The following is a 27866-nucleotide window of genomic DNA, read 5'->3' on the forward strand; positions in this document are numbered from 1 at the left end:
TCCTTCTTCTTTCCTCCCTCCCTCCCCTCTTCTCCTCTGTCTCTCCTTGCCTTTTTTTTTATTGTTTTATTATTCATATGTGCATACAACGCTTGGGTCATTCCTCCTCCATGCCCCCACCCCCTCCCTTACCACCCACTCCACCCCCTCCCTCTCCCCTCCACCCCCTCGATACCCAGCAGAAACTATTTTGCCCTTATCTCTAATTTTGTTGAAGAGAGAGTATAAGCAGTAATAGGAAGGAACAAGGGTTTTTGCTAGTTGAGATAAGGCTAGCTATACAGGGAGTTGACTCACATTAATTTCCTGTGCGTGTGTGTTACCTTCTAGGTTAATTCTTTTTGATCTAACCTTTTCTCTAGTTCCTGGTCCCCTTTTCCTATTGGCCTCAGTTGCTTTTAAGGTATCTGCTTTAGTTTCTCTGCGTTAAGGGCAGCAAATGCTAGCTAATTTTTTAGGTGTCTTACCTATCCTCAACCCTCCCTTGTACGCTCTTGCTTTTATCATGTGCTCAAAGTCCAATCCCCTTGTTGTGTTTGCCCTTGATCTAATGTCCACATATGAGGGAGAACATACGATTTTTGGTCTTTTGGGCCAGGCTAACCTCACTCAGAATGATGTTCTCCAATTCCATCCATTCACCAGAGAATGATAACATTTCATTCTTCATGCCTTTCTTTTCTTTCTTCCTATGCTGGGAAGGGAGCCCAGGAGTAGGCAACCCTTCCTCTACTGAGCTTCATCCCCATCCCTCATGCCACCTTTTGCTTTCTGATTTTTGCCAAGTAGGTTCCTAATCAAGGTCTTATCATCTGTTCTTGTAAAATGCAGGAGAGGGACGGGATTTTGAGTTCTAGCATCTAAAATCTTTGTTCATAATGAATAGGTACAGAATTCAGAGCTACTCAAAGGAAGGAAGTTCTTTGTCTTTTTTTGCTTTTTCTTTTTTTGGCAGTATTGGGATTTGAACTCGGGACCTTGTGCTTGCTAGGCAGGCACTCTACCACTTGAGCTACACTCCCAAGTCCCTTTTATTTTAGTTATTTTTTGGATGGGGTCTCACATTTTTTTGCACAGGGTCAGCCTCAGAAAGAGATCCTCCTACCTATGCCTCCTGAGTAGCTGTGATTACATACACACAGCAACACGCTCTACTTGGTGGTTAATGTGGGGCCTTGTTGACTTTTTGCCCAGGCTGGCCTCGAACCTGTGTTTTCCTGATCTCTGCCTCCCAAGTAGCTGAGATTAGAGGCATGAGTCATCACACCTAGCCCTTTGAGTCATTTGTGCATGTGTGTGTGTGTGTGTGTGTGTGTGTGTGTGTGTGTGTGTGTTGGGTATCCTTGAGACAGGGTCTCACTTTTTACCTAGGCTGGCCTCAAACTGCAATCTTCCTGATGTCTGCCTGCTGAGTAGCTAGGATTACAGGATTACTACAGATCTGGCTTTCAGTGACTTCTTAATGGTGACCTTTCAAATAGAGAGTGAAGTGGACCAGCTAGGTTTTATGGGTTTGGGGTTTTTTAAATTTTTTTTTTTTTTTTGGCAGTACTGGATACAGGGCCTTATGCATGTCAGGCAAGCTCTGTACCATGTGACCCACACTCCCAGACCTTTTGTTTATATTTTGTTTTTGAGACAAGGCCTTGCTAACTTTGACTATGCTAACCTCAAATTCCTGATCCTCCTGCCTCCACCTCCTGACGAGCTGGGATTACATGTATGCACCACCATGCCTGGCTGCTCTGAAGGTTTTTGCAGTCTGGCTTTGGGATCTTCACCATTCAGGAGCCCCAAGTCCAATGTGCCCCAGTTCACACTCTCACCTCCTCAAACACACCTCCTCAATTTCACACAGCCCCACCACTACAGTCTCTCTCTCCCTCCCTCTCTCTCACAGTCCTGGTCTCTCCTCTCCTGACAAGAGCAGGACCTCCCTACAGTTTTACAGCAGGGACACTGAACAGAGCCAGAACTGGAGATCTCCAGGTTTGAATTCCAGCTCTACATTGACAGATGTGACCTCTGTGAGCTTGGGTAGGATCCTGGCTACTCAGAGCCACGACTGCCCCATCTGTGAAGTAGGAGAGTCCAGGAACCCTCTGGTGTGGTCTGAGGGACAAGTCAGTGAGCAGAGCTGGCCTTGAAGCTGCTTACTTGGTGATAAGAATAGCTGTTAGCATCCAGCCTTACTTAATTATCGTTGCCCCACTCCAGGGCCTTCCTGGGAATATTCTGTTCTCCCTGGCTGCTGAGTCATTATCACCTTCTGATAATCCTCAGCTGCCACCACCAATTATCACACTGAGCTGCCCCTCTGCCCCCTGCCCCTATCCTGTCCCCAGTGTCCAGTGACAGCCTCATCCCAGCTACCTCCAGCTTTTATGGGACACATTCTTGGCCTAATTGCTTGGGCTATTTCAGACCTTTGGAGGTGGCTGGATGCTCCCCTTATATCCCCCACTTTATTTTCTCCAGTGACTCTCTATTCCAGGAAGCCCTCCCCCACCCCACATTGCCCAAGACATGTGTCCCCGATGCTGTGGCTGGAACCTAGATTCATAAGGTTCTTGGAGTTGTTCCACAAGGGCACACACAGGTTGCCGACCCCCTACCAGGCAGCACCTTGCGGTCACAGCAGGGGCACTGGGGGTGTGCAGGGCCAGGGAGCGGGTGACACATGATCCAGTCTGAGTTGTATCCTCGCTCTGGGCCCCCAGCCAAGCAGGGCACTGGAGAGGAAGAGAGAGTGTTTGCAAACAAGGTGGCTGCCAGGAAGGGGCCGGGGTGGGGGGAAGGTGTGAAGGAGAGAGGGCCCAGGTGTTGGCTGGCTACAAGGCCTGACCTTCCTTACTCAGCTCTGTGTAGGACAGTACACACAGATACACACATTCCACACTCATACACACACATCACATACACTACACACGCACACCCACAACGCCCATACCACACCACACATGCACATACAGAGCACACACATGCACACGTACAACACACAGATGCGCACAGGTTCAAGGTCTCACACACACAAACACAGAATGTGCCACACAGAGAGTGAGACACAGTCAAGCTCATTCTCCCTCCCCTCAACACGCACGCGCACACAAATACACACACACACACACACACACACACGTTATGTATGCACACAGGCTCAAATGTTCAGACAGAAAAATGAACAAAATCATGACACCATGTACAGTGAGACATTCAAATTTCTCTCTCTTTCACTCACACACACACACACACACACACACACACACACACACACACACAGTGTGTGTGGCCTTCCTTGGTAGAATCTTCAAACACCATATTCTTCATTATACCACTGCCACCAAACCTTGAATGGGTAAAAGAAAAAGGATTTTTAGAAATTACCAGCTTGTTCTGGCACCTGTGCTCCAAGACCTACATGGGCCCACTGCAAAGCCACTTAACAGGGGCTTTACTCTAGCCAGGGTCAGTCCCGTGGCCCCTTCTTCATTCTGTCTGTCCCCCTCTTCTCTGTCTAGGTATTTCCCTCTCTCTCAGCCTCTTCCCTGTCTTTGTCTCTCTTCTCCTCTCCCTCTGTCGTCTCTTTCCCTGTTTCACATTCTGCCTCTCCCTCTCTATGTCACTCCTCCACTCTCTCCTCTCTCTCACACCCAGTTTGTTTTTCCTTCTCTGCTCTCTTGCCTCCCTTCCCCCCTCCTCTGCCTCTTCTGTCTCTCCTTCCCTCTCCCTGTTTCTCTGTCTCTCTCTCCCCTCCCCTTTCTTCTCTCTGTATCTCTCCCTCTTCCTGTCTCTCACCTCCCCTCTTTTCTCTCTCACTCCCCCTCCTTCTCTCTCTCCTCCCATTCGTCTCTGTCTCTCTCCCTCTCTGTTTCTGTCTCTCTCTCATCCCCTCAGTCTTCTCTCTCCATTTCTGTCTTTCCCTCTGTCTCTCTCTTTCCCTCTCCCTGTTTCTGTTTCTCTCCCTCTCTCTCTCCTCCCCTCTCTCTTCTCTCTCTCCACCCTCTGATTCTCTGTCTTTCCCTCTCTCTCCCCTCCCTCCATTTCTCTTTCTCCTCCCATCTCTCTTCTCTCTCTGTCCTCCACACACGCCCCCATGTGCATGTGTTCACTCTCCTTCTCTTCCCAAGCCGACAGACTCACAGTGTCACAGGACCTAATGCCAGGCAGACTTTATTTGCAGACAGCAGCTGGGACAAGAGGAGGCAAAACACATAAAGCCTGTGTCGCAGGGACTGGAGAATGGGCTGAGGCAGCTGGGTGGGAGTGAAGCCCAGCCAAAGGGAAGGACAGGAAGACGAAGCCAGTGAGAGGCCCACGGAGGAGAGGCCATGCCAGACCAGATGGGCTCACTTATTCACCAGACATTTTTGGGCCACCTGCTGCAGGCCAGGCATCACTGTAAGCATGTGTGGTCATCTAGAGTAGGATGGCTAAGACCCCTGCTCTCAGAAATACCCATGATGATGAGTGTATAGTTAGAATAGGACACAACCCAGGAAAATAGATAATAAATAAAAGGAACACAGTAGAGGAGGGGACTGAGGATTGCAGTCCAGGGCAGATGGCAGCATTGCCTGGGGGAGGTGAGGGAGGCCACCTGAGGATGTAAGACAGCGTGCGGTTAAGATGCACAGGGGACGAGGGCCTGAACCCAGAGCTTCCCAGGAAAAAGCCCCAGGGGAGGTGAGAACAGAAACAGATGGACACGTGGAGGTCTGAGACTCCCCCAGACCAAGAGAGGGACGTGGAGTGTACACAGCACTGATGAGGAGGACAGAGGAGAAGCCCTAGCCACACGATGCAGGCTGAGCAGCTCTCAGGATGGGTGACTTCCCCATCCAGCCTCCCTGCCTTCTCACTGCACAACCTCCCCTCACTCTTTTCCCAGCTGCTCAGCCTCCCCCTCTTGCTGCTTCCAAGGTTGCCCCAGGTAGCCCTTGATGGCACATACAGGGCTCCTCCTCTGGGGGTGAGGGTCCAGAAGCCCCCATAGGAGAGTGTCTGCTGCAGGTGCCAGGCCGAACCAGGGCTGTGGCCGGTCCTGAGGCTGACCTGAGGACTGCCAGATGAGGAAGTCCTCGTAGAAGGGGTCGACCTCCACCAGTGGCTGGTCCCAGGGGAAGTAGCCAGTGAGAAGGCAGAAAACCAGGACCCCTAAAGCCCAAGCGTCCAGAGCAGGTTGAATGGGTAACCCCTCAGGGAGAGGTGGGGGAGCACAGAGCTCGGGGGCTGTGTAAGGGATGGGTGGCCCAGTCAAGCGGAGCAGGGTCCCCCGGGGCCGTGTGTGGCCAAAGTCGGTCAGCTTGACGTGCCAGCAGGCTGGGTCATACACGAGCACGTTCTCCGGCTTGAGGTCCCGGTATACTAGGCCGTGGGAGTGAATGTGCTCCAGCGCAGAAGCCAGCTGGGTGGCACAGCACTGGACTGCTGGCAGCGGGAGGCCCACCTGCAAGGAAAAGGTGGTCGGGTCCACTACCCCCCTGGCTACTGGAGGGGACCTGAGACACCAGTTTCTCTACAACCCCAGGAAGCAAGCCCAGGGAGAACTAAGGAGACACCAATAAGAACTGCAAATAGGCCACCCCCATGAGACCTACTATGAGCCTATGAGGCCTAGTGAATCTGGCGAGGCCTAGCATGTGCCTGTGGGGCCTATGAGGCCTGGTGAGACCAACTGTGAGATTGTGAAGCCTAGTGGGAGCCTATGAACCTAGTGTGACCTGGTCAAGTCTATAAGGCCTGGTGAGGCTTACTGTGAGCCTGTGAACCCTGTAAACCTGTGAGCCTTAGTGTGACCCAGTAAGGTCTAATGTGACCTAGTAAAGCCTACTGTGAGCCTATGAGACCTTTGAGGCCTGGTGACATCTAGTGTGAACCTGTAGGGGCCTAGTGTAACCTGATGAGGTCTAGTGTGACCTAGTGAGCCTTGGTGAGGCACAGTTAGAGTTGATGGGTCCCAGTGTAAGCTCCAAAAGCCTGTGAGCCCCAGCGGAGGTGACTGGTGAGGGCTGGTGAATCTGGGTAGGATATAGGGTTAATTCTGTGAAAGCTACATAGTCACGAGAGTTCTAACAATCCCATGATTCTGTCATCCCAACGAGGGCCTGGGTGGAGGGGACTGATGAAGTCCAGTGAGGCCCAGCACAGTGAATGTGATTCTTGAGGTCCAGGCCATTTGGGGCATTCCAATGAGTCCCGGTAAGGCTCGCAAAGGCATGCTCAGGGACTGCCTACCCACCTTGGGCTGGATGAAGGCGATGAGGTCCCCATGCAGGATGGGCTCTGTCAGGAAGCTATAGGAGTTGGCTGACTCAATGCCAATGCCGTAAGCCGCCACAATGGCCGAATGCGCACCCAGCGAGAGGCCCACACAGAACTCATATAGGAAGCCGCGGAGGGAAGTAGACTTCTTTGGGAGTTGTTTCAGTGCTAGGGCCGTGCCTGGGGGCAACAACGACAGATGTGGGAGGTGTGCAAGACAGGCCAGCTGTCCTGCTCCCTGTGGCCAGCCTTGCTGGCCTGCAGCCTTTGGTTTGTTTTGACACAGGGTCTCACTATGTTGCTCGAGCTATTCTCAAACTTACTTTGTAATTCAAGCTGGCCTTGAACTCATGATCCTCCTGCCTCTGCCAACTTAGCAGCTGGGATAACAAGTGTACACCATCAAGACCATCCTCTGTTTTGCTGGTCTTTGTCCACTCTGCTCCACACTGTACTGTGAGCCTCTCAGAGTTGGTTGCATCTTCCAGCCCCCAGCATCACCCAGCACAGGGCCAGGCCTTAAGATGTGAACTCATTGAAACTAAGTCCCCTCCAGTGCCTCTGTTCCCCAGTATTGCATGGCCAGCAACATAACATGCCTAGCAAGCATGAGGCCCAAGAGTTCAAATCCAGTACCGCCAGAAAAATAAAAAGGCAAAAATGAGATTATTAGGGTGGACACCAACCTCATCCAACTTTAAAAGTGAGAGAGACACACAGAGGAATGACCATGTGAAGACACAGGGAGAAGACAGTTGTCTGCAAGCCAAGGAGAGAAATCAGCTCTCTTGACACCTTGATCTCAGACTTCCAGCTTGAAAAAACATAAGGAAATAAATTTTTTTTGGCAGTACTGGAGTTTGAACTCAAAACTTCCTACTTGCAAGGTAGGCACTCTACTGCTTGAGCCACACCTCCAATCCATTTTGCTCTGGTTACTTTGGAGGTGGCATTTCACAAACCGTTTTCCTGGGTTGGCTTTGGACCATGATCCTCCTGATCTCAGCCTCCCAAGAAGCTAGGTTTATAGGCACATAAGCCTACTTTTTAGGTTATTTTTTAGATAGGGTTTCCCTTTTTGCCCAGGCCAGCCTGGGACTGTGATCCTCCTGCCTCTGTCTCTTGTGCAGCTGGGATTATAGGAGTGAAATACAGTGCCCAGCATGCTGAAGTGCTTTGTAATGGGGTCCTAGCACACTTGAGGGCCAACTCTCTGTCCAGGCATGCTGGTTGCTCTCAGAAGGCAAGAACAAATTCAGATTCATCTCTGAGTCCTCAGAACTCGGTGACACAAGGCTGAGCCCCCCCACCCCCACACTTCTGAAGGTATGCCCTGAACTGGGATTGACTCCAAGGTTGACCTATAGCATCCCTGTTCCATGGGAAGGACAATGATTGGCACAAGGCTACAGAGAAGAGGGTGGGGGGAACCTGACCTGCACTCCGACTGAGGGCTTGGCAGACAGCATCAGTCTGTATCATCCTAGTGTCCACTAAACCAGCCACACACGACACTTATTCACCAGTGTAAGTGCAGACTGTCATACACACCAGGGTCCCAAGAGCAATCAATATACAATCTTGTGGCCAATGTGGTCCAGAAATGTTAAATGGAAAATTCCAGAAATAAAGAATTCAAGGGGATAGGGTGTAGCTCAGTGGTAGAGCACTTGCCTAGTATGCATGAAGTCCTGGGTTCCATACCCAGCACCATGAAATGAACAACCAAATAACCAAAATGATTCCTAAGTTTAAAATTTTGCACCATTCTGAGTAGTACAATGAAATCTTGCCTGCTGACCACATGAATCCTCTCTGTCCAGCGTACTCATGTTGCATACGCTACCCACCCATTACTCACTTAATAACCATGTTAGGTATGACCCACTAGTACCACAAGCTTGCACTCAAAGAACCCCCCCCATTCTACTTAGTAATTACCCCAAAGAACAAAAAGAGTGAGTCTTGGTTTTATTTCAGAATACTGTTAGAATACTGTTTCACTATCACTTGTTGCTGTTAATCTCTTATTGTGCCTACTTTACAGGTAAATATTAGCACAGGTGTGTATGCATAGGAAAACACTCTTATATATATGGGTGTGGTCCTGTCCACTTCTAGGCATTACCTGGGATGAATCCTCTGCAGATGAGTGGGCAGTATTGCATAGTTAGAAAAATAACAGGTTTTATTTTTTAGGTTGGAATCATTACTTTGTTTTTTAAAGGAGAAAGTTAAGGCTTAGAGAGGTTAAGGGAGTGCCCCAAAACACATAGGTTCAAAGTAAGGGAGGTAAAACCTGAATCAGGTTGACTAGATGTCCCACTCTTAGCTAGCATCCCCCTGGGGCCCAGGCCTAGGCTCTATTCACCACCTGTCCCCAAGCCCTGGTACCTTTCTGACGATGGGTGACCAGTAGGACCCGGCCAAAACGTCCCTGGCCCAGGAGACGAACTTCCTGGTAGAGTTCGTCCACCTCAGCATGGACTAGGGTCTGAGCACTCAGTGCCATCATATCCTCCAGGGCCAGGGCAGCTTCCTGGCCCTGATGCATCTCCTCCACTGTGAGGCCCACCAGATTTTCCTCAGCTCCGTCTTCTGCAGCTGCCTCCTCCAGCGGCTCTTCTTCTGACTGTTTGCCTGGCATTTCTGCAAAGACAGATAAAGAGAGGGGCCCCAGAGCTCGTGTGCCACCAGGCCCGGACCCAAAGGAGAAGGAGCAGGGACCCAAGACTCTGGGTCTGAGAGAGAAGGGCTGAGGCCTGGACCCTTGGGTCTGAGGGAGGAGGGCTGGGGCCTGGACCCCTGGGTCTGAGGGAGAAGGGAACTGGGGGCTATTGTCACTTTCCACTGTGACTCCATGTTGATCCTAGTCAGAGTCCTTGAGAAGTAGGGAGACCAGTGGCTGGTGAGGTGAGGTCAAGTGAGAGGTCAAAAATACCCCCCCATCCCTACTGCCACCCAGAGGGTGAAAGATGAACCAAGTCACTTGAGACACCCCCCACCTTGTTTCCAAAGCAAACAGACTTGGGCCCTGGGGGCAGATGAGTAGCCTCTTCTCCAAAGAACAAACAGGTGCTCTCTGCACCCAGGGGAAGGGCAGGGACCTCAAGAGAGCCAGGGACGCCTGGGTCATGCCTGAAGCAAGCACTCTGGATGGTCCCTAAGCCCATGACTGGTCTGTGGTCCACCCCTCCTCTCTCAGACTGAGGACTCCAGACCCTAACCCTCTTTCCTTAGACCCAGGGGTCCAGGCCCCAGCCATCCTCCCTCAGACCCAGCAGTCCAGGCCCCCAGCTCACTCCTGTCCGAGAAACTTACACAACTCACACATCCTAGGGGCCTGGAATCTGCTCACCAACCCTCAGCCACTCTACAGCCTCAACGTGCAGCCTGTGCTGTGCTGAGGCTCAGGACTCTCACCACCTATTTTCATGCTCAAGTGCTGCCCATTTCTCCCTGCCCTGCTGCTGACCTGGGCTCCCAGCTCCAGAGCTCACTTCCTCCAAGGCTGGCCTGACCCCTCTGCAGCCTGCTGCGGTCAGTGCCCGGCACGTAGGGCCCGTGCCAGCAGCACCCTGCCCAGGAGCAAGGACCGCCTCCACCTTGGGGGTCGTAAGGCCCCACCCCCAGCCCCGCCCCTTCTGCCCCCACTCGGGGCAGAGCGACATCGTGCGTTGAATCCTAGAACTGGCTGTGGTCAGGCACATCCCCAGATCCAGAGGGCTGACCCCCAGATTCAGGGGGGTCAGCCCTCCTCCCTCCAACGCAGGAGTCCAGCCCCCAACCCCTCCTCCCACAGACCCAGGGGTTCAGGCCCCACCCTTCCTCCTCTTTCAGACCCAGGGGTCCAGGCCCCAGCCCTCCTGCCTCAGACTCAGGAGACCAGGCCCCAGCCCTCTTCCCTCAGACCCAGGGGTCCGGACCCCCTTTGATGATGAAATCCTTTCTTTAACCTGACCCTGCCTTGTTCCCCTCCCCAGCTGGTCCCTTCAGTGCTCCATTGACAGGTCTGACACAAGTGTTACCCAGAGGGGTGTCCAGGGGCTCAGACACTGGGGTCCTGTTGGGGACAGGATGAGACAACAAGATTCCAGAGTGATGTTGTGAGAGGTGACCTCAGACCTCGGGGGGGTGGGAAGCAGGTGCTGGAGCAACTGGGGAGGATGGCTTCCTCCTTCCCTTGGGACAGCTGTATTGTCTCTTAAGTGTGCATCATCTTGAGGGGTAAAAAAAAATTCCTTTTATTTTAAAAAGACATTTAAAAAATTTTGCTATTATTTTAATTTTGTAAAAGTTACAAAGATTGGACACAGTTCCAATTTGTCTTTCATCCAGCTCTCCCCCAGGGTCAGCAACTCACACATTTGTCAGGACCAGGCTGTTCTGTTTCACATTCAATCCCCTCAAGGTCCTTTTACTGTCCCAGGGTCCAGGCAAGGATACTATGGCACATTTAGTGAACTTGCATTTAAATCTAGAAAGTGGGGTTGGTGGTGTTGCTCAAGTGGTAGAGTATCTGCCTAACAGGTGCAAGGCCCTGAGTTTACTCAAACAAAAGTGCTGCTGCCAAAAAATAAATAAATAAATTAAAAAGTGTAAATTCCTGGGAGAAACAGCTTCCAGTTCCTGACCCTTAGCTGGGTGCCAGGGACACAGGATGGCATCCACCTGGCCTCTGGGCTGGCTGTGAGTGTGAGCTACCAGGAGCCCAGGTCCATGTGTTCTTGGGGGGATAACATGAGTCCTGCCTATTAGGATTGACAGGCCTCGGGAAGACAGATGGAGCTCAGACACAAACATTGTGCACAGGCTCTGTAGGAACAGAATATGGAAGTGTCTGAAAGTGAAAAAGACCAATTCCATCCTGGACAGTCTGAAATCAGGAGTGGAAAAAGATTGAAACAAAAAGCCAGATGTCAGTGGCTTCTGCCTGTAATCCTAGCTACTTGGGAGGATGAGATGGGGAGAATCATGGTTCAAGGCCAGTCCACACAAATAGTTCAAGAGACCCCATCTCCAAAATAAGCAGAGCAAAAATAAACTGGAGGTGTGGCTCAAGCATTAGAGAACCTGCTTTGTAAGTGTGAAACCCTGAATTCAAATCCCAGTCCCACCAAAAAAAAAAAAAAAAAAAAAAAGATAGATCCCAGATGGCTGAGCTGGGGTGGTGGCTACTCTCTAGACAGGAGAAGGGACACCAAGTACAGGGCTTGCAAACATTTTTCGGTGGTGAAGCGTGTGTGTGCAAATGTGTGTGTCCAGAATGGATGAGTAACTTCCACAATGTTACTCCCCAGAGCCCAGAAAGCGGGAGAGGTAATGGGTAAGATTGACTCAATGTCGGAGCCTATAAATTGAGATTTTGTAAAGAATGATCATATCAAAACTCATGCTAGTCAGGCTCATGCCTATAATCCTAGCTACTCAGGAGGCAGAGATCAGGAGGATCGTGGTTCGAAGCCAGCCTTGGCAAATAGTTCATGAGATCCTATCTGGAAAAAACCATCACAAAAAAGGCTGGCAGAGTGGTTCAAGGTGAAGGCCCTGAGTCAAGCCCTGGTACTGCAAAACAACAACAACAAAAAAACAAAAAAATTAAAAAACAAAAACAAAAGACTCGTTCTAGGCATTCAACAGATCCCAGGGGAAAAGAAAGTTATCCACAGGGGAAACAGTTCCTTCCACCAGGAGGACACTAGGGATGGAGGGAGGAGAAGAGTCCTTGAGGGAGGTCTGAGGAAGGAAAGACTGGGGTCCTGGACTTCTGCATCCTCAGTTGGGAGGGGGGTTGTACATCTAAGTCCAGCCTTCATTAGGAAAAAGAGCAATGTGTTCCCTCTCTTCCTCCTCCTGGGAGCAGCTGTCTCCCCTTCCAGGTGGTCATGGGGTTGGGGGAAGGGCCTTTGGCCCAGGCTCTGGCCACCTGTCTCAGTCACCTGGTCAGGGAGCTTCCTGATCTGTCCCCATTGCTCCTGCCACCTTTGCCTTTGTCCTCCTCGCCATCTGTCCACTCTTCCAAGCTTGACCCTCCCTCTTCTGCCTCTTCCCCCTCCTCATAGGACATACTACCCAAGCTCCCAAGTTGGTCCCCACTACCCTCCAACCCCCAGTCATCCCCCAGGACATCCAGGACAGCCAATGGGGGACTCCTAGTCTCAGGATCCAGGTCCAGAAGCCCCTGGAGCAATGTCAAGGCTGGGGTTGCAAACTGATCCCATGGTGCTGGTGGCTGGGGGGGCTGAGGCCTGGTGGTCATCCAGCCAGCAAAGGCCTCGAACTCAGGGTCAGGGGCCAGAGCCACATCCCAAGGGAAACAGGCAGTAGCAGTACAGAAGAGAAGCACCCCTAGGGCCCAGGAGTCCATGGCCGGCCGCAGGGGCAGGGTGTCAGGCGGCAGCAGGAGGCAGAGTTCAGGAGGAGCGGTGGGCAGAGGCAATGGTGGGGCTGGAGTTGGACTACCCTCTGGCCGGGTCAGACCCAGGTCACCTAGGGCCACACGATTGCAGAGAGGGTCGAAGACCAGCACATTGTCTGGTTTGACATCTGCATGCACCAGTCCCCGGCCGTGCAGAAAGTCCAAGGCTCCAGCCAGCTGGGCCACTATCCGCTTCACCATCAGCTCTGGGAGGCCCTAAGGTCAGTGAGAGAAAAGGAAAGGGCAGGCCTGCTTTGGCTCCTTCCTTGCCCTCAAAACAGGCTCTGGAGCCTGACTCCTATCTACTTAAGAGGCTGAGATTGAGAGGATCATGGTTGAAAGCCAACCCAAGCAAATAGTTTGCAGGACCCCATTCAACCAATAGCTGGGTGCAGTGGCACATACCTGTCATCCCAAGCTACTCAGGGAAGCATAAAATAGGATTGCCATCAAGGCCGGTTTGGGCAAAAAGCAAGATCCTATCTCCAAAATACCAGAGCAAAAAGGATTGGAGGTGTGGCTCAAGCAGTAGAGCATTAATTCCTGAGTTCAAACTTCAGTAGTGCCACAAAAAAAAAAAAAAAAAAAAGAGAGAGAGAGAGAGAGAGAAGAAAAAAAAGAGCAGACTCTGGATTCCCAAAGATTCTGACTCCTGGGGTTTGGAGTCCAGAACCCTGGGACAGGCAGCTGTCTCCAAAGTTCCCACAATACCCCCAAGTCCTTCTTCAGGTCAACTGCAGCAACCAATACTCTCCAGCAACTCCTGGATGCTTTTTTCCCCATTGGAACCCCAATTCCAACCAGAAGCTCTTTCTTTTTAGCTTCCTTCAAAGATCTTCCTGACCCTGATCGTCAAACCCACTCTGAACATTTCTTCTGTCTCCTCTAAACTGACCTCCCAGGTTGCCTCAGTGGAAACCAAATCTCCTACTTAATGCTGATTTTTTTTTTTGCAGTATGAAGTTTTGAACTCAGGGCTTCATGCTTGCCAGGCAGACATTCTACCACTTGAGACATGCCCAGTCTTAACTTTGATCTCAGTTCCATACTAATATCAAATCCCATCTTTATATTCATCTCCAAGGTCCCACAGTTTGCTTCAGCTGATAAATTAATCTGTCCAGCCACCCAACAGGCCAGCCAGTCCTCTGTCCAACAGCATTGAACAGTGGGGATATGGATCCCCTGCATATCCAGCCAGTAACTCAATAATTCAATTATTTCTTATATAACACCAATTTTTCATCTTTCTTTGCTTCCATCCATCTACACACCCATCTTTGTATCCATCCATCCATCCACCCACTCATCCATCTATCCATCCACTCATCATCCATCCTTGCATCTGTGTATCCATCCATCCATCCATCCATGCATGCATCTAGTATCCATCCATCCATCCACACATTCATCCTTCTGTCTGTCCATCTACATATCCATCCATCCATTCATTCATCCATCCACACACACATCCACCCACCTACCCATCCATCCATGCATCTTTGTATCCACCCACCCACCCATCCCCAGTCTATCCATACTTCCATCTGTGTATCCATGCGTACATCCACACATTCATCCTTCCATCCACATATGTGTGCATCCATCACCTGTGCTTCCGCAATCCCTTCCATTTATCCTAACCTTATCTCAAAAGGCCTAAAAATACCTCCATTCTCTAATCCCCAAACTCAAGAGAGCCTAGAATCTCCTGGATTCTGTCCTGACCTGGTCTCCTTCCTAGAGGAAACCCCTCAAGTCAATATGTGGCCACATCCTCTGCCATCTCTGCCCCCATCTGCATCCCATCCTTGTTTTCCTTGTCCATATCCATCACCTACCTATAATCAACACTAAAGCCATCCGCCCACTCCATCCACACCCATACCCTTAACACTAATGCCAACTAAAACCCCACGGGGGTCTCCATTCCACCCTTGAGCAGCCTCCATCCGTCCTCAGCCCCACCCTCACTCCCTGCCCCTCTCAGCTCAAGTTTGGATTTTTGGATGGACTGGCATAGGCATCTGGCATGGGACTGCATTGAGAATTAGAAATGGGAACATATTTAGGGACTCGGGGTGGATCTGAGTTGGGTACTGATTTGAGGTCAGGGTTGGAGGTAGAGGTGAGATTGGGGACAGAGCAGGGCCTGGGATGAGCAGTCCCCCTACCATCTCACCTTTTCCTGGAGCATTCCACTGAGGTCCCCATAGGGTGCATACTCCTGGGCAAAGGCAAAATGTCGAGGGGTCTGCAATGGGGCTCCCAGTGTCTGCAACAGGCCAGGATGGGAGGAGACACAGCGACCCACACAGAACTCTCGCAGGAAGGTGGTTCTTAGGACCAAGTCCTGACGGAGGAGCTTGAGAGCCACAGCTGGACCTGCCGGGGATATGGGGTCAGAGGGCAACTTAGGGCACTCTGCTCTTGCTGTGCTACCTTAGGCAAGCCACTTAACCTGTCTGGGCCTCAGACATCTCATGGGCAAGGCAAGTTTCTTCATTTGTGAAGTGTGGGGTTGGAAGTGCCTTCACTGAGGAGCCTTCCTATGCTGCTTCAGATTGCTGTGTGGCCTTGCACAGCTGCCTTACCCTCTCGGGGCCTCAGTTTCCCTTGCATAAAGTGACATGGTGGTTGCACTCCTGCCTTGCCTTGGGATCTCTGTCCTGGCAGGGTTAGGAGTCTGCTGCTTGCCCTGTCTGGGTGGCTTCCTGGGAACCCTCATTACAAGGAAGTCTGGAGTTGCCCTGAGAGCTGAACTCACCCCCTTGGCGAGGCTGGGCGAGAAGCACGCGGCCATAGGAGCCGGAGCCCAGCTTTCGGATGAGGCGGTACTGGACGCGCAGGCTCCTCACTGGGGTCACCCTCGCAGCTGTCAGCTCCACCAGCCGCTGGAGGGCTGTGGCTGTGTCCTCCTGCAGGAGAGGAGCAAGGGTGGGGAGGGAGTGAGTCTGGGGTCTGCTGAGAGCAGCTGGGGAGGGAGGCTTAGGGCTGAGCTGTGGGGGCAGGGGACAGGGGTAACTGTCCCCAGAGAGGAGGATGAGTCAGAGTGACTCACCCAGCCTCAGGCCACCTGTTTTTGTGTCCTGGCAGGGCTAGGGGGCATTGTCTCAGAGGTTCTGCCTGCCCCATCTGTGGGAAACAGCCAGAGAAACCCCCAGCCCCAACTGGAGTGGCACATCAGCCCAGAAGACCCCACGCCCACCCATCTCTCTCTCATCTTTTCTCCTGAGTGTCTCAGTCTTTGTTCTCTGGGGGCCTTGGCCTTGCTGCTTGGGTCTTCTTGGATCTGTCTGATCTCCCTTCCTCTGTCTGGATTTTGGGGTCTCTCTCTTGCCTTCCTCTGCCCTCTTGGTCTCTCTTCCTCCCTTCTTCCCATTCTCTCACCTCTGGGTCCCCATCCTCAGGGGTTTTGGGGGCCCTGAACTCCATTTCAGGGTCACCTGGTGTTGACTGGCCCTTGGACAGACACCCTTTGTCCTTACTCCCCAAAGAATAATCAGCCCCCACAGATCCTCGCTCAACAGTTTGGCTGGGAGCTGTCTGAGGGTCACTCCTGTGTTCCTCTGGGTCTGAAAGAATCTTCTGACTCCAGAGACTTCTCGGACTCACTCTCCCTTTTTCTGTCACCCTCTGGGGGGTGCCACTGCTTGGATCATCTTGTTTATTTCTTTTGCTTTCACTCAGCCTCTTTTCCTCTCTCTCCAACCTCTGGGAGTCTCTCCTTCCTTAGGAATCTCTTTCTCTCTCTTTCTCTGTGGATTGATCAACCTGTATCTATCTATCTATCTATCGCTCTATCAATCTAACTATCTATCTCTCCTTTAGTGTCTTTGTCACAATCTCTGTCTCTATCAATATCCCTCTCCTGTTATCTCAATATCTCTCTCTCCTCTCTGTCTCTCTCTCTCTTTCTTCACCATCCTCCCTCTCTGTCTCACATTGGGGTCTCTGGGTAGATCTGCGTCTCCCTGCCCTGTCTCTTTTTATGGCCCCTCTGCCTGCTCCCTACACTCTTCGCCTGATTGTCCACTGAGTCTGGCTCTAGGGAGCCCCACACTTTGCTCCCTGCCTCCCTTCTGTCTGGCTCTGTCTGAGCGTCTCTGCTCACTCTTCCCAGTGTCTCTGTGTCTCTTTCCTTCTCTCTTTGTTATGACTGTCTCTCAGAGCTTTTGTCCCTCCCTTTCTCTGGGCAGAGGTGTGTGTGACAACTCAGAGACAGAGACATCCTGTCCCCCACACACACCTCCCTCACCCTCCTGACCCGCTGTCTCCCTCCCTCCTCCTTCCAAACTTAGACCAGCTTGGACTCCAGGCACTTGTCCCAGGACAGAGGGGACAAACCATATTGTGAACCCCCAAGGGCCAGGTGTGGGGGGATAGTAAAAAGGAAAGAGAGACCCATTCAAGCCATCACTGAGATGACAAACCTAGAGTTCAACAGTCTTCCTACTTTCTCAGGGACTGGGAGCGGCAAGAAGCAGGGAAAGGTCCCCAAACCCTGCTTCTTAATAATAAGTCCAGGCCCCATCTTTCACTCAGATCCAGAAGTTCAGACCCCAAGCTTCCTTCCTCACACTCAGGAGTCCAGGCCTCAACCCTCCTCCCTCAGACCCAGGGGTCCAGGCCCCAGCCTTCCTCCTTCGGATTCAGGAGCCCAGACCTCAGCCCTTCTCCTTCGGACCCAGGGGTCCGGGCCCCGGCCCTCTTCACTCGGACCCAGGGGTCCAGACCCTAGCCCCCATCCCTCTGATCCCAGGGTCCAGGCCCCAGTCCTCCTCCTACAAATGCAGGGCCCAATCCCCAGCCCTCCTCCCTCAAGCCAGGGGTTCAGACCCCAGCCCTCTTCCCTCAGACCCAAGGGTCCATTCCCCAGCCCTCCTCTCTCAGACCCAGGGGCCCAGGCCCCGGCTCTCTGCCCTGGGAGCTGGGAGAAACCTTGGGTAGGAGATTCTCTCACATACTTCACTCTTGCTCTGACCCTGGCCCTGTGCAGGTGGCTTTGCACTAACCCTCCCTGCCACCCAAAGGGTCAGGGTTTATCCCCAGTTTATGGAACAGGAAACTGAGGTTCCAAGAGGTGGCTCAACTTACGCCAGGTCAGAGGGAGACGGGCTCGTGCCAAGCCTGTGTGACTCACAGCCCTGACATTGGCTCCACTCGAGTTTCCACTACTACTACAGCCTGCTATTAATAAAGATACAGCAACACCACTCTGCAGAGGCTCTGGAAGGATCCCCAGGAAACTGGGGCGCTGCCCCCAGGAGCTGGGCTGGGCTGGAGGTGGGACAGAATTTCCTTTTGCTCTTTCAATCTTCTGAGGTTCCATTTTGAAAAGTTGCAAACCTGATGAAAAGTAATCATCACTGCCTCACATTATTACCGTTGCCATGTTCACATGACTTTGTTTTCTTTGGGTGTGGGGGGAAAACATTATTTTAAGGCCAACTAACACATTGATATCAATTTGAGTGGAAATGACACAAATGACACTGTTTGGTGTTTGCTTTATGATTCTCCAGGGCTGGAGGTGTAGTTCAAGTGGTAGAGTGTTTGGCTAGCATGCGTGAGGCCCTGGGTTCAATCTCCACTACTGCAAAAAAAAAAAAAAAATACTTGAGAGATGTTGACAATGCAGACAGGGGCTAATTACACTCCTCTTTCCTTTTTTTTTTTTGGTGTGTTGGGGTTTGAACCCCTGAACCTCACACTTGCTAAACAAGGTGCTCTATCACCTGAGCCATGCCTCCAGCCCATTTTTTGCTTTAGATATTTTTCAGGTAGGATCTCACGTTTTTTGCCTGGACAGGCCTGGACTGCAGTCCTCCTACTTAAGCTTCCTGTGTAGTTGGGATACCAGGCATGCATCACCACGCCTAGCTTATTGTTTGAAATGGGGTCTTGATAATTTTTTGCCCAGGCTGGCCTGGAACCAGAATCCTTCCAATCTTCACCTCCCAAGGTGCTGGGCTTGCAGGTGTGAGCCATCATGCTCAGCCTTTCTCTATTTTTACTTACATGAACTTGAAGTTTTCCTTCAGAAAAAGTTGAAAGTTCTAAGATAAATTACAGACAGGAAAAACTGCACTAACACTCAATTATACCTCTCTGTAAAAGTACAGAAAGTTTCCAGATTATCTACTGTACTATAAGCATACCTAATCACATTAATAATCATTCTTTAAAATCAGTCAATAGCCTGTCTGTATTCATCTCCCCCGCTCCCCCCCACCCCACACAAAGTTCTTTTTGATGCTTTAGTTGAGTTAGAAATCAGTGTCCATATATGGCTTTCAGGGAACTTTTTAATTACTGTTTCTTTTGTTTTATTTGAATTTTTCTTACAAGTCTATTCAAAAATCTAAAACAGGGCCAGAGGTGTGGCTCAAGGGTAGAGCCCCTGCTTCACAAGTGTGAGGCCCTGAGTTCAAACCCCAGTGCCACCAAAAACAAAAACATAAAATACCAGAAAATGATACAATGACAATTTATTTGTTGACAGGCCTGGAATGCTATATATCTATTTATTTTTGGCAGTACTGGGTTTTGAACTCAGGGCCTGGGGCTTGCTAGCCCTGAGGAGGAGGGACAAAGGGCCCCTCTGTGGACAAAGCTCAGGGCCCAGCTCAAGCTGTTGCACTGAGGTCAGCCGCACCTGAGCCAGGGCAGGGGCTGCACACACAGCTGCTCTGCTGGAGAGGAAAGGTCAGGCTGGAGAGCCGGCCACCTGGGCCCCTGAGAGGAGCGAGGGAGCCGCTCTGTTCCGCAGCCCTCCCCGGCCCTCCCCTGGAGGCTCACGGATGATCCGGGGAGCTTTGCACCTCCCCATTTAGCAACGCTACTCTGTGGGGTCACCCCGAGTGACCTCAGCACACAGGTGTGGCTGGGGGGGATGGTCCAGGCCTGGCCCCAGGGTACACACACGCCCCTCTCTGAAGCTGGCCTCTGGGTATCAGGCCTTCCTCTTCCTCCTCCCAAGGGCCTCCTGTGACCCTCTCCCGATTGTGTCTATTCCTAGCTAAATGAGGGGTCACTGAAGAATGTCCCATTGCCTACGTGCCTCAGTTTCCCCATATATGAAATGAAAGTCATTACAAGACGGGCGCCAGTGACTCAAGCCTGTAATCCTAGCTACTGAGAAGGCAGAGATCAGGAGTATCGCAGTTTGAAGCCAGCCCAGGCAAATAAGTTTGGGAACCCCTATCTCGAAAATACCTAACACAAAAGGGTTGGTGGAGTGGCTCAAGTGAAGGCCCTGAATTCAAGCCCCAGTACCACAAAAAAAAAAAAGAGAAAAGAAAAGAAAAAAAGAAAGTCATAGCAGCTCTTACCCATAACAATTTTTTGTGGGGAGGGGATTCAATACTGGGATTTGAACTCAGGGCCTTGCACTTGCTAGACAGGCGCTCTACCATTTGGGTCATGCTGTCCCCAGCGTTTTTTTTTTTTTTTTTTTTTTGCTTTAGCTTATTTTTCACATAGGGTTATGTGCTTTTCCCTAGGGCTGAACTGGGACCTGGATCCTCCTATCTACCCATCCTGTGTAGCTGGATTTGGATTACAGGCATGCACCACCGAGCCCAGTTATCTCAGAGAATTAAAGAAACATCTAATATTTCTAATGCATCATACAAGGTACAGTCCGATGACATTTAATATCCAATAATATATGTGTGGTAGTATATACAATATCTCATATAATTATATTAGTATATACAGTTATATTAGTATATGTTGATATATAATATCTAATATAACTATTAAATGTTTTATTGTGATATTATATATAACATATATTATAATATATGTCTTTATTTTGATATTGTATTATATTACCACTCATTATATCTTAAATTATATATATCATAGTATATATCTTTTGTATGATATAGATTTATTTATGTATCTATACCTTTTTTTTCAGGTAAATTTGATGAATAAAATATATACTGGAAGAAACTATAGAAAATCAATTTAGGAGTCTGGGAGCCAGTGGCTCACATCTGTAATCCTAGCTATTTGGGAGGCTGAGATCAGGAGGATTGTGGTTTGAGGCCAGCCTAGGGAAATAGTTCCTGAGACTCCATCTCCAAAATAATCAGAGCAAAATGGACTTGGAGGCACAGATCAAGTGGTAGAGCACCTGCTTTGCAAAGTGCAAAGCCCCGAGTTCAAACCCCAGTCCCACCAAAAGAAAAAAGAAAAGAAAATTAACTTAGGGCTGGGAGTGTGGCTCAGTGGCGGAACACATCCTTAGCGTGTGCAAGACCCTGGGTTTGATTCCCAGCACAACACAACAGCAATAATAAATTTATACCTCAAACATTGTACTGTCGACAACTCACAGTTGTCAACTTTGCACTAAAAAAGAGATAAATGAAAAGAAGCAGTAACATTAAATTGACTTGCTTTGTCTGGATAGGATTTGAATAGGATTATAAACTAGTAAATAAAATCCTTGGTCTTTAGCCACCACCCCAGTGCAGTTGGCCAGCCTTTCAGTGAGTGCTGGGCCACCTTTGCCTCATGTTTGAGACTGCAGTGCTGTAATTTTTCTTTGTTTTGCAGTCCTGGGAAGGGAAGCCCGGGCCTGGAGTGTGCCAGGTGGGTGTTCCCCCTCAAGCTACACCCCCAGCATGCAAGGCTCCCTTCTGTCTATTGCAGCACAGCACCCTTCGTTTGTATATTCTTCGAACAAATGTTCTTAAATAAAACAGTGGATGGAAGCATGAACCTCAGCACCAATTATAGTGAGAGCTCAGTGGTATTGTTATTAATACATATTTACCAGGCTCCAGTGGCTCCCACCTGTAATCCTAGATACTTAGGAGCCTAAGATGGGAAGGGTCAAAGTTCAAGGCCAGTCCAGATAAATGGTTCATGAGATCCCATCTCTAAAATAATCAGAGCAAAATGCATGGAAGGTTTGGCTCAAGCAGTAGAACACTTGCTTTGCAAGCTCAAAGCCCTGAGTTCAAACCCCAGTCCCACCAAAGGAAAAAAAGGAAAAAAACCCCACAGCTTCCCAAATATAATTGGCACCTCTGTGTAATTTCTTCTCTCTAAATTGTTCCCTTCCCTCTCAGAAGGAGCCACTATCCCAAAAATGAGGGTAATTTAAAAAAAAAAAAAAGTTTTGCTATGTAGGTATAAATCACTGCTGTAAAGGATCACATAGCATGCGTTTTAATGTTCTATCAATAGTTTCATGTTTGTGACCTTCTGCAGCTTGCTTTGACCTTCAGCAGCTCAATGTGATGTTTGAAAGTTTCCCTTCTCTTCTTTGCAAAGGTGTTTAATAGCCCAGCAGGGGCACATACTGTGCTCCATGCCTTCATTCTTCTGATGATGGCCATTGAAGGTTTCTTCAACACTCTGCTCCTACAAGCAGAGGTGCAAAGAACATCCCTGTGTTGCCTTGTGCTAACATTTTGCCATATTTGAAAACATGTTGCACATTTCCTCTGGTCTCAAAAGGGAACTCTTGGGTCAGAAGGCAGAGAACGCCTGCATTTCATGCCCTTGGCCTCTGTGCTATTTGTAGATGTTTGTAGTATCTTTTTCAGATATTGGCATACTGCTCACCATTCTGGCATTGGCTCCTTACTTCTGTTTGATTTATTTTTTTCAGTTCATAGATCCTTTTGAGACACTGAAGAAAGCTGGAGAGAGTTGAATTCCCGAAAAGAGTCGCTGCCATGTGTGACTCTTCAGCCCTTGAATGTGGCCGTTAAATTGACAAGGACACTGAGTGTAAAATAGACTCCAGATTTAAAAATCAGACTGTTTGGGTGTGGTGGTGTATAATCTCAGCATTTTGGAGACTGAGGTGGAAGGATTGAATTAGAAAGTTCAAGGCCAACCTGGGCTACATAGCAAGACCCTGTCTCAAAAAAGAGGGGTGAACTCAAGTATGATATATGGTAAGAACTTTTGTAAATGTCACAATGTACCCCCAGTACAACAATAATATAATAATAATAAATAAGTAAAATGAGATTCAAAAACTATAAGAAAAAAACGAGAAATAAGTGGAGGAGAGGAGGAGGGGTGGAGGGAGGAAGAGGAGAACTAAAAGCAAAAGGACTGGGGGCATAAGAGGTAGAGTGCTTAAGTGTGAGGCCCTGAGTTCAATCCCTAGTACCACAGGAAAAAATTTTTAAAGGTGTTTAAATAGAAGCACAGGAATAAACAAGGCTGTACATGGGTTAACTGATAAAAATGTATGATCTGACAGTTGCAGGAAGCTGACCCTCTTGTTCCCCCCAGGGTCAGTGATTAAGTAAGCTCATTCTGGGTTCCAAGCAACTTCTCTTCTTTGTTTTCTTTTTTTGCAGTACTGGGTGGGAGGTGTTGAACTCAAGGCTTTGCACTTGCTAGTCAGGCACTCTACCACTTGAGCCATGCCTCCAGCACTGGGCAACTTTATAGAACACAACCATCATTGGTCATGGTAGTGTACACCTGTAATCCCAGCACTTAGGGAACTGAGGCAAGAGGATTTCAAGTTCAAGGACAGCCTGAGCTACATAGCAAGACCTCGTCTCAAAATAAACAAACACAAGGGCTGGTGGAGTGGCTCAAGTGGTAGAGTGCCTGCCTAGCAAGCATGAGGCCCCAAGTTCAAACCCCCAGTACCACCAAAAAAAAAAAAAAATCAAAATAAACAAACACAACCTCACAACTTCCATGAATAAGGAGAAGCCTTGTTTATTTTTACTTTTTTTTTTTTTTTGTGGTACAGGGTTTGTACTCAGGGCCTACACCTTGAGCTACTCCACCAGTTCTTTTTTGTGATGTTTTTTTTTTTTTTTTTAGATAGGGTCTCAAAAACTATTTCCCTGAATTGTCTTTGAGCTGTGATCCTCCTGATCTCAGCCTCCAGAGTAGCTAGGATTACAGGCACGAACCACCAGCTCCTGGCTACTGTTGCATTTCTTTGAGGTACTGGGGTTTGAACTCAGGACTTTGCACCTCCTAGGAAGTCACTGCACCACTTGAGCCACAGCTCCAGTATTTTTACTTTTGTAAAAATAAAAATAACACAGTTTGGCAGGCAACGCCAGGAACCAGGGACCCCACTGAAACCATCAATGATCTCTCTAGAAGTCTGGAGACCACAGGTTGAAAACTGGCACCTTCCTTCTCCATCGCAGGGGCTGCTCTCCACAACTCACCGCCTCCCATGTGGCTCGTCACCCTATTCTCCCACAACAGGGTCCACCAACCACCCCAAAGTCATCTTTTCAACACTCAGTTCTGTCCTGGTCCCTCCCTCTCTCAATAGCATCCCATGACTCCCCATGCACTCAGGATAGAGTCCAAGCTCCATCAAGACAGATCCCTCTGCAGCTGGCACCTGCTCCCTTCTTATCTCCTGCCTCACCCTATCTCACCCAACACCCTAGTCATATGGAAGGATTCAGAGTGCCCCGGGCACACTGGATTCTGTCTCCCTGTGTCAGGAAATGTGTGTGGAATGAGAAGACAGACCAAATGCAGTGGGTTTGTAATGGCTTCGCAAATCCCATGTGATTAACAATAATTCTAGCTCATATTTTCTGAACTCTCCGTATTACCAGCCCCTGTGCTAATCCTCACAGCAGCCCTGGGGAGGTAGGTCCTATTCTTAGCTGTGTTTCATAGGAAAGAGAGACTCACAGAGATTTAGTCTCTTGCCCTGTGCAGTTGGGACTCAAACACAAACAAACCACATTTCACGCCCTTGGCCTCTGTGCTATTTGTAGATGTTTGTAAGCCAGCAGCAAGGGGCAGATGTAAGTCAAGGTTGCTGACTACTCTAGTTTCCATTCAACTCAACACACATGTCCTGGAGCCTTGCCTAAGTCAGCCCCAAGTGATCATCTGTGCCTGAAGCCACTAAAGATAGATCTTATTCCTTCCCTCCAATGTGGTTGCAAGGAGCATAGACAGGGCAGCAGGCCATTATCAGACAGCTCCCAACAGTCCCAATGAGATTGAGATCTCTAAACAAAGATTCAGTGTACAGCAAACAAAAGTAGCAAGAAAGGCCACTTCAGTGGAGACCACTTTCAAATGGAAACAAGGAGTGTAATTAAGTAACTATGGAGTGCCTGCCTTGCTACCATGTTTCAAGCAGCCTGTGAGAGTCTGGGAATAAAACCAACAGCCAACCACAAACCTACAGAAACAGGAAGCAGATCGAAGCTCAGTTCTGTGGTTGCTGAGAGAGCGTGGGGCAGGAGAGGGCTGTTGGGAGACGATGGCTAAAGGGTGCAACGCTTCTTTTAGCTTCAAATCGACTGTGGTTGTACAGCTCTGTGACTACACCAATTGCCATTGATTTGACCCCCTCCTTGTTTTTGATGGTACTCAATTTGAACTCAGTTTCCTGCACTTGGATTTATACACTTTTTTTGTGTGTATACGTGTGTGTGTGATTTGCACTCAGGACCTACACCTTGAGTCACTCCACTAGTCCTTTTTTTAATGAGTTTTTATTTATTTATTTTTTTTTATATAGGCGTCCTGAAATATTTGCCCAGGCTGGCTTTGAACTGAGATCCTCCTGATTTCTGCCTCCTGAGTAGCTAGGATTACAGGTGTGAGCCACCAGGGCCCAGTGGATGTGTATACTTTTGCTGGGTGAATTATACATGTGATTTTTTTTTTTTTTTTTTTTGGTTGAGACTTGTGTTTGAACTCAGGGCTTTTTGTTTGCAAAGCAGGCACTCTACTGCTTGAACCACACCTTCAGTCCTGTATGTGAAGTATTTTTAAAAGCTATATGCAGAGCCAGAGGAGTGGCTCAAGTGATAGAGTACCTACTAGCAAGCACGAAGCCCTGAATTCAAACCCCAGTCCCACACCACCCCCCCAAAAAAACTATATGTATGGTGCATAGTTGTAGTCACAGCACTCAGGAGGCTGAGGCAGGAGGATGGAGGCCAATATAGGCTACATACCCAGACTTTGCTTCAACATCTTTCTTTTTTTTTCAGTATTGGGATTTGAACTCAGGGTCTTACTCTTGCTAGGCAGGTGCTCTTACTGCTTGAGCCACTCCACCAGCCCTAGACCTTAAAAAAACAAACAAACAAAAAAAAGCCAGCAGGGTGGCTTATGCCTATAATCTTAGTTACTCAGGAGGCAGAGATATGGAGGATTGAAGTTGGAGGCCCACCCAAGCAAAAAGTTTGCAATACCTTCTCTCAACTGATAGCTGGATGTAGTGCTATTATGCCCATCAACCCAGCAATGCAAGTAAGCAAAAAATAGAAGGATTTCAGTCCAGGCCAGCAAGGGCATAAACTTGATACCCTATTAGAAAAATAACCAAAGCAAAAAGGGCTAGTGGTGTGACTCAAGTGAGCACCTGCCTAGCAAGTGCAAGGCCCTGAGTTTAAACCCCAGTATCCACCACCAAAAATAAAAAAAAGAAAGAAAGAAAGAACAAAAGCTAAACTTGGCTAAGGCATATTACATAGGTAGTTATAGGTGACTTTGAAGATGGCACTTAGACAAGCTTCCAAGAAATGTCAGCCACTATTGAACAACAACTTTACAACGATGTAGTGAAACAACTAAATAAGTGGCCTGGAGCCAGGCTGTCTGCTTTTGCACTCTTTTTTTGTTTGTTTGTTTGATTTTTTTGTTGTTTCTGTTTGTTTGTCCTCTTTGGTGGCAGTGGGGTTTAAACTCAGGGCCTCACATTTGCTAAGCCAGCACTCTACCACTTGAGCCCCTCCACCAGCCCTTTCTTATGTTGGATATTTTTGAGATAGAGTCTCGTGAACTATTTGCCAGGCTGGCCTCGTTTCTTGATCCTCTTCATCTCTTCCTTCAGAGTAGTTAGGATCACAGGTGTGAGCCACAGGCTCACATCCTGTATCCCAGTTTTGCCACTGGCTAGCCTGGGGCAACACTGTACCCCCCTATGCCTCCATTTCCTCATCAGCGAAGTGGGTCTTATGGCCCATGAATTTATCAGGGAAATTCAGTGGTTATAGTCCACTGCTGCAGAACAATTCTTAGTGACTTATTGATAAGGAAACCCAGAAAAAGATCAAAGCTGGGAAAAGAACCAAAGACGAGTAAAGCCCTTCTTAGCCGGGGCCTCTGCATCCAGCTATCGCCTTAGAAACTGTAGATGGCCTTCGGCCACAGCTGTGCTGACATGATATATTGTAACCTTGAACTGCCAAGTCTGATTCTGCACTCCCTGCTTGCTTGCTGCTGCTGTTCTCAATATAAAAACCACAGCCAGCCTGAACTCGGGGCCTGCACCATTTTGGAGATATCCAGGTGCTGTCCCACTCACGTAATAAACCTTCCTTTCCTCCAACCACCTGGGTTTGAGTCTTATTCTTGCTGGTCAGTCATACTTTCTGTAATGTTTTCTGCAACATTATAACAACCACAGTTACTATTCAGGGACTCACAAGTCTGCCATCAGGGTGTTGGCCAAAGCTGGGTTCTCATCTGAAGGCTTGACTGGGGAAGATCTGCATCCCAGTTTGTTACTAGGTTCAGATCAGCAGGTCTGAGGGCCAGAAAGTTCTTGGTCTTGTCAGAGAAAGAATTCAAGTGTGGACATAAAGGAGACTTAAACAGGAGCAGGTTTATTAGCTCAAAGCAAAGTGAAAGCAGAGCAAAAGTGCACTCTTGAGGTTGTAGAAGGAGCAGCTGCCCTGGGAGTCCTAAGACCTCAAGCTTTTATTGGGGCCTGTGGACATGGGGGTGGTCAGTCCTGGAGAACTGGGTTAAGTGACATTAAATTCTACAGACTGGATTATACATCAGCAACACCTCCCACAATGTAGCAGATCTTTGTAGCAGTTCTTTAGCCTTGGATGATCAGACCAGAGCTGTCATTTTCCACCAGCTGTAGGCTGCGGATCGGATCGGCAAGACCCTGCTGTATGTGACAAGTCATTTCATTATCATCAGCAGTACAGGGTGTGATTCCTTATCAACATCCAAGCCATCGTGCTTAGCCCTCAGGTTTCTTCACTCCCTGACTAACTCTGATGTCAATCTCACTCTAGTGCTCATTGGTCTAAGGGTCTCTCCAGCCATTGACCTAAGCTGTTGTTAGTTCAGTGCCACAAGGGCTTCTCTACAGGGGAGCTCACTTCATGGCAGCCAGCTCCATGAAAGCGAGAAGGTGTGCATGTGCACATGCACATGCATGAGAGAGAGA

The 27866-nt window shown here is 49.2% G+C and overlaps 2 protein-coding genes across 3 annotated transcripts; both read right to left on the reverse strand.

Annotated features, from left to right (window-relative positions):
- Nucleotides 1-4154: 4154 nt before the first annotated feature.
- Nucleotides 4155-9848, reverse strand: Sbk2 (SH3 domain binding kinase family member 2). Of its 2 annotated transcripts, none has more exons than XM_020179727.2 (4): nt 9737-9848; nt 8656-8910; nt 6239-6441; nt 4155-5446 (listed from the first exon to the last, which is right to left on the reverse strand). In XM_020179727.2, the coding sequence occupies exons 2-4, from the start codon at nt 8906-8908 to the stop codon at nt 4874-4876; spliced, it is 1029 nt and encodes a 342-aa protein (XP_020035316.2). In that variant the 5' UTR covers nt 8909-8910; nt 9737-9848; the 3' UTR covers nt 4155-4873. The 2 variants fall into 2 exon arrangements, with proteins under 2 accessions (XP_020035316.2, XP_073913719.1); XM_074057618.1 differs by lacking the exon at nt 9737-9848 and adding an exon at nt 9583-9727.
- A 698-nt stretch (nt 9849-10546) lies between these two features.
- Nucleotides 10547-16833, reverse strand: Sbk3 (SH3 domain binding kinase family member 3). Its single transcript, XM_020179720.2, has 4 exons — nt 16070-16833; nt 15447-15597; nt 14862-15064; nt 10547-12895 (listed from the first exon to the last, which is right to left on the reverse strand). The coding sequence occupies exons 1-4, from the start codon at nt 16112-16114 to the stop codon at nt 12197-12199; spliced, it is 1098 nt and encodes a 365-aa protein (XP_020035309.1). The 5' UTR covers nt 16115-16833; the 3' UTR covers nt 10547-12196.
- Between the last annotated feature and the right edge of the window lie 11033 nt (nt 16834-27866).

Source organism: Castor canadensis, chromosome 16 (assembly GCF_047511655.1).
Source record: "Castor canadensis chromosome 16, mCasCan1.hap1v2, whole genome shotgun sequence".
NCBI lineage: Eukaryota > Metazoa > Chordata > Mammalia > Rodentia > Castoridae > Castor > Castor canadensis.

Coding starts and splice junctions, on each gene's coding strand:
- Sbk2 (XM_020179727.2), bottom strand. CDS start 8,908: ATGCCAGGCAAACAGTCAGAAGAAGAGCCGCTGGAGGAGGCAGCTGCA. Junction 6,442..8,655: donor GGTCACCCATCGTCAGAAAG/GTACCAGGGCTT, acceptor TGTTGCCCCCAG/GCACGGCCCTAGCACTGAAA. Junction 5,447..6,238: donor TCGCCTTCATCCAGCCCAAG/GTGGGTAGGCAG, acceptor TTTTCCTTGCAG/GTGGGCCTCCCGCTGCCAGC.
- Sbk3 (XM_020179720.2), bottom strand. CDS start 16,114: ATGGAGTTCAGGGCCCCCAAAACCCCTGAGGATGGGGACCCAGAG. Junction 15,065..15,446: donor CGCCCAGCCTCGCCAAGGGG/GTGAGTTCAGCT, acceptor TATCCCCGGCAG/GTCCAGCTGTGGCTCTCAAG. Junction 12,896..14,861: donor GTGGAATGCTCCAGGAAAAG/GTGAGATGGTAG, acceptor CACTGACCTTAG/GGCCTCCCAGAGCTGATGGT.